Below are 13,692 nucleotides of genomic sequence, written 5' to 3'. Positions count from 1 at the left end.
GCTTACAATAGCATAGAAACATTTTATGGAGACTTTTCCATTCCTCACAAGAAAGATTTTTCCATATATTACTAGTACCAGAGTGTACTATTACAGCCCACCAGGTCTTTCCAAAGCAGAACTTCAACACAGAGCCAATTTTCCAGGAGTCCTGAAACCCTGCCATGGATTTCCCATCCAGAGGAAGGGTCATGTTTCCCTCCACTTCTATTCCTCAAACTATTGTCTACATTATACTAAGCCCTTTTGCATGATATCATGTGTCAGCCACAATTCTTGCTATTAATCCAGAAAGAAAAGTATTCACTTCTCCAGGCACACTACTTGCATCCTGCTGGAGAAGGGTGAGGGTAGGTGTTTATTTATAAACTGACCTTGCACAGATTCCACAGTATCTTTTTTCTCTTGCATCAAACTCTCAGTATTGCTCTGAATGATCTTTCTCAGGGTTACCAGCCACTCTTCCATCTCCTGCTCAGTTTCAGCTGCCAGGTAGTGGCTGTACTTATCTATTGTCTTGAGCTCGAACGCGTAACGGCGCATTTTAGGACACTGAAAAAAACAAACAAGAAAGAGCAAGATTTTTATTATACTTTCCTCGACGACTCAGCACAGTACCTGCCTCTCTATGGAAGCACCCTGAACTGAAATACCACTACACAGAATGCAAGCGCCCTCCTTCACACAGCAGTTCTCCTGCAGCAATCACAAGGGGCTTCACGGCTGCGTTCAGACAGTACTCAGCTCCACGGCTGCCAGAGTGGTGGAAAGCGAGACTGAACCACAGGCATTGCACTGAGGAGCAAGAGCAAGCTCCTTCTTATGTCAGTAATGTTTACCCAGAGAAGCTAGGAATTGGATTTGTCTGACACAATAAGTAACGTTGCACTCCAGGACACTTAGAGACTTAAAAGCGAGTGGTTTGAGGCAACTTTTCTGAGATCCACTGGCCTTCAAACAGCATTTTCCAAACATAAGCCAAGGCAAATCTGATGCAACTTGGGAAGCACATCCTCTGCATCACTGAGGCGTGTGCACTACTGCTTTTACTGCGTTCAGAAAGATAAATGGGAACGCACAGCTCTGACTCATCCAGGCTGAAACAAACCATTGGAGTGATTGAAGCTGCCCTGTACCAGCTGCACCACACTCAGTGCTTGAAGCTCCTGCAGAGACAGCAAAGGCAGAAGGCACAGCAGCAATCCACGGCTGCACATCACTCTCAGTATAAGATTTGAACCCCATACAAATATCTGCTCCTAAAACCTTACAAGCCCTAAGTCCCAAAGGGCTACATGTTTGCATGGAGCTATTGGGACGTAACTTAGGAAACAAGAAGCTGGTGTGAGCAGCAAACAGAGGAGGAAGGTGCCCAAGATCAATTATTTACTATCTTCAAGCCTCAGGTGTCTTGGAAGGCACCTGACCTACAATAAAGGTAAAAGAGATGGACAGAGCAGGGAGACAGCAGATGAGGTAATGAAGAAATGCTTCCATTTTACTCTGACAGCAGTTCTTCCACTTGCTGTCTTCCTGGACAAAAGTATGAAACTCCTTGCCTGCCTTTTAATCAGAGTGGCTGACAGAGCCCTGGGTTAGTGTGTAAGTCCATGTTTTCATCCCTTGATGGCACAGACCTCAAGAAAGCATGTCTGTCTTAGAGCCAGCAATGTATAAGCCCACATACAGCCATGCAGAAAGCCCACCTACCTGAACAACGTCATTGCAAGCATCCAAGAAAATACAGCCTTTGGATTCTTTTGAAATTTTCTCGTCTTTGTAGGAATTAAGAATATAGGAACCATCTGTGAGTTGTGACAAGTAGAAATATCTCCTCTTGAATACCTGCAAAGGAACAAAGTCTTGCTCATGCAAGTAGTCACTCTGTCATATGTCAAAAGCCAGTCTCAGTTTCAGTATCTGCCCCCCTGCTATTGAGAAAATACCGTAACAAGAAACACTGATGACCCTGGTGTTGCAAACTCACCTCTTTGAGTATGAGTTGTTTTTGTAAAGAGAGATTTTGTCATCTTCTTTAATTTTAATGTCCTTGTTATTATTTTAAGTTTGCCCATCTAGAGCAAAGCCCCAGGGCTTCCAGCTCATCTCTCAGCTGCCTCCAGCCTCATTTATCTTTACAAAGTAATGCTGCACAGCAAATTCAGATCAGCACATGAAGATTCATCCCACCCTAGAGCAGGTATTTCCAGAGCCTTTTCGATAAAGACCTCAATTACAATTACAAAGCAATTCTCCAGAATAGACATGTGGAAATTCCTAGCACTCAAATGCAAGCCAAGGGACTCTGTAGTCCATTCAGCTGCTTGTTTTTTCGTAAATTTGATTCTTTTTTTAACACAAACCCATTTTTATGAACCAGCTTTGACTTAGTGTTCAATTCTCACTCAAAAAGCAATGCTCTCCTCAAAAAGTGAGTTTGGGAAGAAGTGTTCCTATGTTTGAGTTACTGATTTTTATGAAAAAACAAAAGTTCTCCAGTATCTCAGAACATCTTCCTTCACATTTGTCAGCCAAAAGGCACTGGACTGTAACTCATGAGGCAAGGGGGACTGTGAGTATTTCCACCACTCTGCATAGCTGGAAGATCTATCTATCTACCTAAACACAGCATTTCTCATCCCAGATGGAAGGCTACTAGCAATTTCCTGCTCCCATCTTTACTGACACTAGCACATGTTCAATAAAACCACTCACTTTTGCACAGAACTGGAAGGGAGCACTGTGCTCTGAATGGTAACCTAAGCCCTCTGAAAAGTAACCTCTGGCATCATTGAGATGAGTAGTTAACTGTAGAGGTGCTCCAAAGGTTGTTATGCTTTAAGTTTTATAAATTTAACTAAACCTTTAGTTCAACAAAGCATAAAAATACATGGAAAGCTAGGTATGCTATGGATTAAGCCAGTTTTAACACTGATTTAACACTTCACTGAATCAATCTCAGAAACTTTGGCAGTGGAACCTGCAGAAACCCATGACAGATCTCTCTCTAGATAGCAGTGCTGACATCCCTCATGGGTATGGGATTTGACGCTAAACTATTTGCATCTTTTGAATTCTGTTCAAAAGGAAATGCAGAAGCAAGCAGCAAACACTATTCCTATGATCTTCCCCCCTTGTAAACACTGCTGTCAGAAATAATTGTCAGAAGATTATGATCATTTGAAAAGAATACTATAAACCTAGGAAAAGAGGGAATATCCCCTCTTATCAGGCTAGAGATGCTGTTGGTGAGCATTGCAATTACAGAGGGACGGCTGGAGAACTGGGGAAGTCCATTTGGGCAGAGATAAAATAAAAAAGGAAAGGAAAAGGGAAAAGGAAGAAAATCCCAATGCCGTGGTTCCAACACAGCATAGTGACACGCTGCAAAACAGACAGCCAGGGAGCTGGGCCAAACTGGGGAAGTTCTCTGCAAGGAAAGGTTACTTTGAAATAAATGTTGGCAGCTGTAGCATAATTGCAGTTTACTCGTGGGCTGTCCCTCCACAAAATACACTCTGCATGTGCTTAGCAATAGTGTGAGGTACCAACAGCTCAGCACAACACCGCAATGAAAGAACCAGCACTGAAAAGACTGACGTGTCTGCTTCTGCAATAGCACAGCAGCCTCTCAAAGCAGTGATAAGGCTGAAGACGTTCAGAGTCCTCATATTTCTCGTGTGTGCCTTAAGAGGTATTTTGTAAGACACAGAAGCGACCAGGACAAGCTCAGAAAATGGCTACTGATTTTCAGCACTTTGATATCTGAGTTTCATGAGAGACTTGATGGATCTTACTAATTGAACTGAAGCCAGTGTAGTTCAGACATCATCTCCGAAATGTGGGTCTGAGGTGCTGGGCACTGAGGCCAACAATACCACAAAAGGTTCAATAATGGACCCAAATAACTGCTTTGAGCAGATATGATACCTCCCTCCAGCAGTTGCAGGAGCAGAAATGGCTTCAGCCTTGCTGCTCGGCAAAGCAGAGGATTAGAAAACCCGGTTCTGTCTATCACTTCCAAGCTCATGAGGAGTCATTTTAAAACTCAACTTAAAATTAGCCCTATGAACTGTCCTGTTCCACGTCTCATGAAAGCATAACTAGTTGAATTGAGCCTCAGAACAACTGAGTTGTTTGAGATTTACTAATATCCTCGCAAAGCATCAAGCCTCACTGCAGCCAGCCTTCAGCTGCACAGTTGAGTAAGTTGCTCATATTCTCTCTATGCTGTAATAAGGCAGCTGTGTGGTGGAACAGCAGACGGGATCATTGCCACAGCAAAAGCTCTGCGGTGGAACTACCAAAACCCTCCATTTCAAAATCTAAGCAATGTCATGCTGGATTATGTACAGCAGAGAATAGGAGACAATGCAGCTGTTGATTCTAGGTCAGTAATGTTCCATCTCCTCAGTGATATCACCCCTGCTTTTAACGTAAAGACTTGTCATTTTGATTTAAAGCTGGCCTCTGTACATATTTCCTACCAGCAAGGAAACTATCAATTCAGAAAGTCTTCTCTGCAGGGCAGCTATTTGAATTGCTTTCCTCTTCTGGGCCTCAGCTGCCCATTCAGAAAACAGTCTTGGTTTACTAGAACATGCCTAGCCTTTCTGTTCAGCTTGCTTGAAATGATTTGAAGTGTGTTGGTCTTATATTCTGCGAAGGGAAAGGACAAAGGCTGTCGCCAGACTGGATTTTCCAGTCCACACTGGGATACTCTACAAGAAGGACAGATGTCCATCCAAACCCAAATCCACTCGCTGCAGTCCTGCTCACTTTCGAGACATGGTCTGAACTTAACCTGGTGCCTTGTTCACTGTTAACATACTGCTGGATCAAACTCACCTTCATGGTAACAGTGATTGTGCTATTTACATTTGCTTTGTGCAGCCAGCCTTGCTTTATCACACCACCCTTCTGGGAGCACAGGGACGAGGAATCCTGGAAGAGAGCAAAAGATCAGAGAGAAGGTCAGGTGAACTGCCTCCCATGCAAAATTCCCCTTGGACACAAGGGATATGTCTGCCATGGGAAGCAATACTGTTTTAACTACAGCTATACAGTAATACATAGTATATATGTGTAACCTACTGCTACACGTACAGTGTTACCATAAAAAGTTTCCAGGTTACCTCTTTCCAAGAAAGAGGCAAAACTGACTAGTTTGAGTCACCTTTAAAAAGAAAGGTTACATCTACGTTGATAGAGCTGCACAGCAATTTTGCAATGAGGAAACACATGCTGGTTCTTAGGCAGTATTTCAAAAACCTGGGGAAGAAGGACATTTTCAAAATGGTCTGTTTGAACAATTGCAAAATACAGAACTCCAGACTTATTTAGTCATTTCCTTTTGTATAAATCAACCCTCCATTTTAAATCTAGGCAAAAACCACTAAACCCCAATAGCTGAAATGGAACTGACTTGTTTCGCGTTCATTTAAAACTGAAAGTTTCAAGTGACCCGACCAGGCTGTTCTTGGTGCACCAGCTGGGATTCACACCTCTACTCCTGTCCTGTGGTCCCAGAAAGGGAGAATGGTTCTCCATCCGTACCAAACTGTGACCTCCGCTGGGGAGGCAGGGAAATGAGATCCCAGTCTGATGAAAAACACTCACCCTGGGACTTCCAGTGACTCAGCAGCAGAGGCGGACCTGGACTGTCTGTCGATGAGCTATGAAGGGACTGGTTTATGTCATCTCCTGCATCCCAAATGGCAGGTTTTCACCCTTTTCTTGTCAAACTTCCAAAGGCAAAGTAAATTGTCTAATGCTTTATTTTCATGGGTAAAACAGTCCATGATTTCTCCTTCATAATGGTTCACATTTTTTTCATCAAGAGATTTCTTTTACTTGAATTTCCATTACAGAATTCTAATGTAAATGCCCTGTCAGGAAACTCTAACAGAATCCTTCAGATATGGCCTTGCCAAAAGATACAAGTGCCAAAGTATCTGACAAAGCACTTGGAATAGTCTTCTGTAACCAACATCAGTAGCTTCACTTATTTGAGTATTCAGGACACTGACCAGAAGAAAAAGGTCTCTACTGAATTTTGATAGCATGCTTTTGTCCTTTTACTTTTTCAGAAGCATGCTGATAATATACTGCACAGCTTTGTCTGCAGCCCAAATTCTATATTACTAGAGGTAACACTCAAGTTAATGACATAATGCAAACCATCAACACAGACAAAAAAAAATCAAGGCCAAACTTGAAAATACCTTTCCATTTAGACCTGAGGTGCACTGGGACACACACAGCAATTATGAGAAATGTGCATGAAAGGGCCCCTAGAAATCTTCAGCTCTTCAAGAAAGAAACTTCCTTTTTCCTCTGTAAGCTCCTCAGCAGCAGCATCTCGGTGCCATGTGGATTTTAAACAGCTAGGCTAAATTCTTCCCACCATAATTTAAACCTTCTTAACATCTCATGTGTGAATTAATCTTCACATGCTATATGAGACAGAAAAACGCTACCCGTCCCTTTTATAGCAAATATGATATGCACAGGGAAATGTGGCATCTGCATCATCCAATCTGACCATCAGGTTTGAGATGCCTCAGTTGTCCAGGGCTGCAAATCTTCCCTTCAATGAGCTGAGCACAAACATGGCAGCTTCCAGAGGAAGAAAACACCTCAACATTTGCACAGTATCTACAGAACAGGACTGACACTCTGTGAATGTAGTGGAGAAATGTGAGTGATTAAGAATTGTTGGTTATGTGGCAGAGCACAAAACTTCTGAAGAGAAGGATCCTGTACAGTTGAAAGTGAAATTGCCCTATTTCACTCTGGATATGAAGAATTTGAGTTAGTAATTGTTTGGCTTCCTTTCTTTCTCTCCTGCTGCTGCACTGTTTCAAGCAAAAAAAGCCATATGATATATTATGTTTAATGTTCCAGAAAATTTATGAGACTCTTGGCTCCAAGAGGTTATCTTGTCATACGTTGAAAATAATCACTGTCTCAGTTTTGGTCCCATCTTCACAGTACGAAGCATCTTACAAGAAAACCACTCCTGGGAAGTGAATTCTGACTTTGCCTTGTTAAATCTGCTTTTTAATAGACCTTAGAGTGGAATATGTTAAAAAAAAAACCTCCTTACCTCATCCTTTTCAAAGTCTTCATCAATTTCAAACACATGGCTTGGAATCTTGTCTGGCCTAAAGGATTTGCTGAAATCACAACACATTTTCATTTTTAATGCCTGGGAAATGAGGGTCCTTCAAGCCAGCATGTGGATGCTGGATCCAGAACCAACAGCCAAACTGTGGACTACAGAGTGCAGCAGACCTGTCCTCCTGCAGAAAACAGACTTCAAGAGACCTACAGCCCCTTACAGCTAAAGAAAGCTAATTTTTGAGTGCATTTCATGGAAATTAAGCACAGGCAGTATGTAATTAGCTATGTCCATATTAGCTGTCTGATTCTGCAGTTTTTGCTGACTTGTAATTATGCAACACAGAGATGCAGCAGGCTGGTGTATCTTCCATCTTGCTATAAAAGAAGCAAAGTGAAACCACAAGGTTACTCACAAATTTTAATACGATTTGATCAACAGTGTTGCCCCATTGGTGCCTTCCTTCCATGTGAGATCCTCAGAACAGACCCGCTCAGCCAATTAGCAAGAAAAACCATTGTACAAGCTGTCAGCATACCAGCAGTCTGAACAGTGGTCCAGACATGCATGGAGAGCAAGAGCAGAGCAGGCGCCACCACTGAGAAAATAACAATCCAGCAGAAATGTGAGATGTGTACGCCCGTCTGAAAAACCCGATTCGCTTTGAGGTTGGAATCACTGGCACAGCCCAGCATTTCAGAGCATATAACTCTCCAGCCAACATTAACAGCAATACTGGATGGGAGTGGTACAACTGTGACAAGGGGAACAAGGAGGATCTGCTCAGCACAGGAACCCCATGTCTGGCACGCAGAGAACATCAGCCCAGGGGGACAATGAGGCTCCTGATTCGGGATGAGCAGACACTGCCAACACTATTTATCCTGTCACATCCCCAGATTGTAGTCCGTTCTCATCCCAGACGGAGGGGGCTGTTTGCACAGCAGTGGGTAGGACATGAAGTAACAACCCAAGCTGGCAATATTGTCAGTGTTTCCCTGATGGAGCTGAGTGACAACAGCATGATAGCATAAACCTCTGGCTCTCGAGCTTTCAGAGTGACATTCCTCTGGAGGGGAGGCTGCTTGTGGGACAGGCATCAGGAAAAAGGGCAGATTGTTTCTCCTAAGCCTGACCAAACTCCAGCCCTGTGACCGTGCATTAGTATTCCAAGGGAGCATGACACTTACCATGGCAACATCCGAAAGTCTCCTGAGTATTCCTCATACTTGTAGTTTACCACGTGCCAGTCTGAGCTGTAGGTTTTAATGCACTGAAAGGAAAACAATACAGCTTTTTGAAAGCTGCACCAAGCAAAAATAAAACCATGCACAAGTCTGAAAGGTTGTAGACTGCTGGGTGAGATAAGCATAAGTGGAAAGGGTCTCAACAAGCTGCTTCACTCTTTTTGCATTGCAATAGAGAATTTCACAAGGAACATTTTCAGCACAGAGACAAAACCACACAGCATCTGGTCTGCCGCACAGCTACTGAATTTGTATTTACATTGCTCCAAGGCTTTAAAAGAGTAGTGACTTGAGAAGGAACTGTTTTCCAGAAAGCATCAATTTTCTGCCCTCAGAAATGTCTTCCCTCTAACTCAACACTGACCACTGCTTGGCATTTAGTTCCACTGCATTTGGCAGGAATGACCCTAGAGAGCAGCACTTTACAGAACAAAGGTGGGGCACTCAGGATGCCTGGGGGGGCCGGGTAGTCCACCCCTGCCCTGCTGCATGCCCGCACCTGGCAGCTCAGGCGGGCGGTGCAAATCCACACGCCTTGTCTGCTGCGTACAAAACCCACTGGAAAGAAGCACCGCACAAGAGGTGTGTACAAGAACTATCTTGTGCAGCCAGCCTGTCAGTGACTGGTGCTTCCCACACAGGAAAAACTAAGTGATCTGCAACCTCACAGCCCAGGAGCTGCAGCAGAGGATCTTGCCTAAGGCAGAAATTGCGGAAGGCAGCTGTTGTGTAGACTTTTGCTCCCACCTCTTTGACAAAGAGACTCTGAGCTTTCTTTAGAGCGTCTTCTGGCACTGTAGACTGGACAGTCCTTCTCTGTCGATTGATGACGGAGATCTGCAGGGAAAAGTAGAACATGGTTTCGGTGCTTGATACTTCAGGGCTTGATACTTGCTTTAAATAAATGTGGTAGGCCCAAATCACCAGTGGGACATTTCGGTTTTATGTGTCAGTAATGCAGCCAAAACTAACATGTGGTTAACAGTGGAAATTTTCCAAGGTAAGCAGGACTGGAGATGAGTGAGCCCCAAACATGAGAAACAGCCAGCACAAACTCACAGATACATCTTCGATGGGAAATATCAGCAGGTCCCGGAGGGGATCACTGTAGATCTGAACTTTGCGTTGAAGGATCACGTTCTCATAGTCCAGGGGTTCCACCACTTTAGTTTTTTCCTGCAGGAAAATCAGAAGATGATGAAAGGTACATATATATGTATATATACACACACACATATATATATATACACATGTGTGTATATATATATATATATATACACACGTATATATATATAAAATAACTAACATGCTGTTCTTAATTTAGCCTGACAATTTCAAACCGTTACCTTGTTACCGATGTGCTTGTTTTGCAGAGAGGGAAACAAGGGGTTAAGTTATGTGTGCCTGGTAATAAGCCATGGGAAGAGACAAAGCACTGTGCTGCTCTCATCCAAGCACAGTCTCTAATTTCTTAATGGAGCAAGAAATCCTCCTGGACAGGCCACAGCTTTAACAGCTGCAAGCTTCAGCATCTTTATGTTTGAGCAGCTCGTCCGTACGGCTGAGAAGAAATACAGCCTCCCACCTTGGCTGTGCTCAGCTCAAAGCTGGTTTTGCTGGAGGAGCTGATGAGAGTCATGTTCTAAACGTGCTGCTGGTGAGATGAGAGCAAGTCGGGGGCTGTGACCTCCAGAGCAGGGGTCTGACCACATGGAAGGAAGAGCAGCATCCCTCTGGAGAGGCAGGAAAGCCCTCTCCATAAATCACACCTCAGCCACAGCCAAAGGCTGGAAAAAAAGTCTGGGGCCTGGTTTTGCTCCCACTTACATTTCTGGAAAGCAAGAGGAACTTCTCCAAAATCCTTGGAGTCCCGAGTAAAAGGAGTCCCGAGTAAAAACTATTAGGAGAACACTATTACATTCACTATCGCAGCACTTTTTGTCCATGTTACAAGTCCAGAACACAGAACTCTAAAAAAATGTGAGGAAAACATGGACTTCTGAAGTTGGAAAATGTCATCTCAGCTGTCCAGCCCTAGACTTCAGATTTCATAAGCAAGAGTCAGGCACTTAGCACTGCAGTTGTGAAAATTAAACTTTCCATCAAAACCAAACCCAGGACTCTGTATAAATAGGAATTTTCATAATAAATCACATACATACATCACTTGTCCTTTTGTAACAGGCCCTGCTAAAATGGCCAGGACCTGAGCTGCACAGGAATCTCATAAAAGAGACAATCTGAAAAATAGAAGTCTCTAAAATTGAAGAGCTAGACAGAGAAAAAGAACCCATTTTCCCTCAGTCTCATGCTCCTTAAGTGCTTAACTGAAGTCAGTTAATCATCTGAAACACCAGTCTTATGTCAAGATAACATCACGCGCTTCTGAAAATTTGCCAAGCTTTGCAAATTAATGTGAATTAACAGGCCATTCATGAGCTGCTCTCCCATTTGCAGGTCTGAGGCCAGGCATCCCCAAACCTCAGCCACCCCACAGTACCAGGCAGGGTCCTACAACCAGATGTAGGCTCTCTGCTGCCCTGTCCAATTTACTTTTCTGACTGCCAATCACCGCAGCAATCCCAGCAAAACTCAGCAGCCAAAGCTGGTCAAAGCAGCACTGTGAGCCCGAGCACTTGCTTACACCAACTCCCCTGGCTTGCCTTGCACCAGCAGCAGCTGTAACAGTAAATTAGATTCCCTCTAAGAGCCTTTCACAGCAGTATGGCATTAAATAGTCACTTTGGGTACACAGAACTCAGGCTTTCTAATTACACAGTATTTTCAGTCCTTGTTTGCAACATGGTCCTGAAACTGGGACTGTTTCTAAAGTTGTTCTTTTTAAAAGTTGGGGTTTTGAAAAAATTTCTTTTCTAGCTTTGACATCTCTCATGACCAGCAAGACAAAGTCCCAGCAGTGACCCTTGAGGGATTCAATGAGAATTAAAGGGCAAGGACTGAAAAGGATCCCACATCCTCACATGAGAAGTTTCAGAACCTGCACAGCACTGTCCACCACAGGTATGCAAAAGCTCCTAAAAATAACTCACTACAGCCCTTCCACTCTTGCGGATGTGGTGATATTGGACAAACCAGCAGTGCTGTGATCTGCTTCCCACAAGCCTGTGCTGAGACACACAGCTGATGGTCCAGGGAGCTCCAGGAGAGAGGGACACGCACCTGCAGGGCTGCCGAGAGCTGCCACCCAGATGGGCTTTGCAGCACCCACAGACAGGCATTTCTCTGTTAGAAACACCGTCCCTAGAGCTCTCATTACCCAAGCTGTGTGATTTCCCTGCTTTAGCACACTGCAGGCCTCCGTCACCTGCCGCACCGCGCTACACCAGCTGTGCTTGCACCCAGCACGATGCAGCCGGGCTGTCACAGGCCACGACAGGAACCACAGCAATGTCTCTGAAGTGAAGGTAAAAGACGTAGGTCAAGCTGCTTGTGACCCAAGCAGCTGCTCACGAAAGGATGTGACCTCTCCTCTGCCTGCCATTGAGCAAACACAGACTCCTCCATCCACCCTGAACTGCACTGGCTGCCCGGCAGGGCCAGGCACACTCGCGTCCCTTCAAACAGACCTGTGGAGTAAGGAGGGAGCCATCATAAATATTTTTCACCCTTCGGACCACCCTTGTGCCCAGTGTCCCAATAGGACTGGAGGTAAAGCTTTGAGCCCTGAAAATGAGATTTCAAAGTCTTAGTTTTTCTGACAAGCTTGGTTAAAGCACAGACCTCCCAGCATCCAGGGCTCAGCCTCGCACTGCCCTGTGACTGCTGTCACAACAGCAGATGGTACGACCGAAGTCATTATGAAAGCAGAGGAAAAACTATTATGCTAAAGCAATTAGAGTCTTAGAAACCACAAATTCCTCCACAGGGAAAGCCAATATCGAAGTACAAAGAAATGCTGACAGTCCACCAATGAAAACAACTGATTTCTGCAGGAAAAAATGAGCAGTGCTCCCAAAGCAACCCTGTTCTCCAGCACACACGCAGCAGCTATTCAAGCAGGGCAGGCAGACAGGTGCACTGCAATGTTCCTCAGGTTCCTCCGACCTCTTGTGCAACAGCAGTGTGGGCAGGTTAGGGTGAGCTGCCTCTCCCACAGCCTCTGTGGTTCTAGCACCCCGAGAACACCCAGCAGCAGCTCCCAGCCCAAAGCAGTGCAGCCCACTGCACAGGGATAACAGGGCCTGCGGGAAAGACCTCGGACTGGAAAAACATAAATAAACACAATTTACATTAAAAGATAACAGGAGAGCAGTGGACCCTCACAGTTGAGCCCACTCACCTCTCTTTGAAAAACAACTGGTTCAAGCCCCATGCCTTAGCCTGTTCCCAAAAACATGCGTTGTTCTTTCTGTCTCTCTGCTTCTGCCCGGAGGCTGCAGCTCCCGTGAGCACAGGGACATGTGGACCACGAGCAAAAGGGTCGTCTGCTGTGCTCGAGTCCCCATTCAGACTGGGTCACAAGGCTGAGGCTCCGTGTGGACCATGGCACATGCAAAACAACAGCTTATCTATTAGAGTAGTGACTCTCCAGCAGCAAGCAAGTTGGCTGGCATTTTAGCAGGAAATTCAGCGAAATGACTTCAAGAGAAACATGCCCACAAACACCAACGCAAGGCTCTGCCTTCAGCCAAGTGCAAGCACAAAGGGCCTGGCACAAGGAAAACCCCAAGTAAAGGTCCTTGTCCTCAGTGCCCCACTTGTCCTACTGTCCTCTGCCAGGCTGAGCACAAACCCCCACTGCATAGAAACCACCAGAGAGGGTTTGAAGGAAAGGGTTAGCAAGGGAATTACCCATTAACCAAAAGGAGGGAATCTTAAGAAATCAGATTAAACTGTCACCTTTCTGTGTCCATTTGCAAAGCTTAAAAAATTCCTTACATTTGCTCTATAAACAAGGGTTCACAATGGCAGCTGGAGATACTCATGTGGGGAAGTACAGGAAAGGACACGTTAAACTTTTATTGCCTGAAAAACAGTAGCCAGCTGCCTTCTAGTGTTCTGCATTTGTATACCATAAAAATGTGCCAATGTTTTTATTATAAGTATATGAGTAATGTTTTTCTGAGATACTTTTCTTCCAGAATTACAATAGGTATAATCCAAGTGATGTGAATGTACAGGAAAAAAAAATCAAGGAAAAATGTTCGATTCAAGGACTTTTTAGAAACAGCAGCCAAAGGAAAACTATCAGAAAGCTTTTGTATTTTCAGTCCTTTGAGGCTGGCTCTCATTTAAAACAATATCCAGAGCAGAAAATGGCAAACTCGACTGGTTTGGCTCTACCTTAACCAATGTGTTGGT

General features: G+C 44.4%; 1 protein-coding gene across 8 annotated transcripts in view; it reads right to left on the bottom strand.

Moving 5' to 3' along the window:
- The window catches only part of DOCK11 (dedicator of cytokinesis 11), an 83,026-nt gene that overhangs the window by 56,717 nt on the left and 12,617 nt on the right, over positions 1–13,692 (bottom strand). For 7 of the 8 annotated variants that reach the window (XM_071813549.1, XM_071813544.1, XM_071813545.1 and 4 more), the window contains exons 2-8: positions 9,430–9,546; positions 9,118–9,207; positions 8,314–8,396; positions 7,109–7,178; positions 4,849–4,944; positions 1,711–1,845; positions 375–552 (exon numbers count right to left, since the gene is read on the bottom strand). In XM_071813549.1, coding sequence (XP_071669650.1) covers positions 375–552; positions 1,711–1,845; positions 4,849–4,944; positions 7,109–7,178; positions 8,314–8,396; positions 9,118–9,207; positions 9,430–9,546 — 769 coding nt within the window. Of the gene's footprint in view, positions 1–374; positions 553–1,710; positions 1,846–4,848; positions 4,945–7,108; positions 7,179–8,313; positions 8,397–9,117; positions 9,208–9,429; positions 9,547–12,670; positions 13,084–13,692 lie in introns of those variants that run through there. The other variant, XM_071813547.1, reaches the window with a different exon arrangement.

Source organism: Patagioenas fasciata, chromosome 11 (genome assembly GCF_037038585.1).
Source record: "Patagioenas fasciata isolate bPatFas1 chromosome 11, bPatFas1.hap1, whole genome shotgun sequence".
Taxonomy (NCBI): domain Eukaryota; kingdom Metazoa; phylum Chordata; class Aves; order Columbiformes; family Columbidae; genus Patagioenas; species Patagioenas fasciata.
The sequence above is the reverse complement of the archived record's forward strand: the minus strand, read 5'-3'. Positions and strand labels throughout refer to the sequence as shown.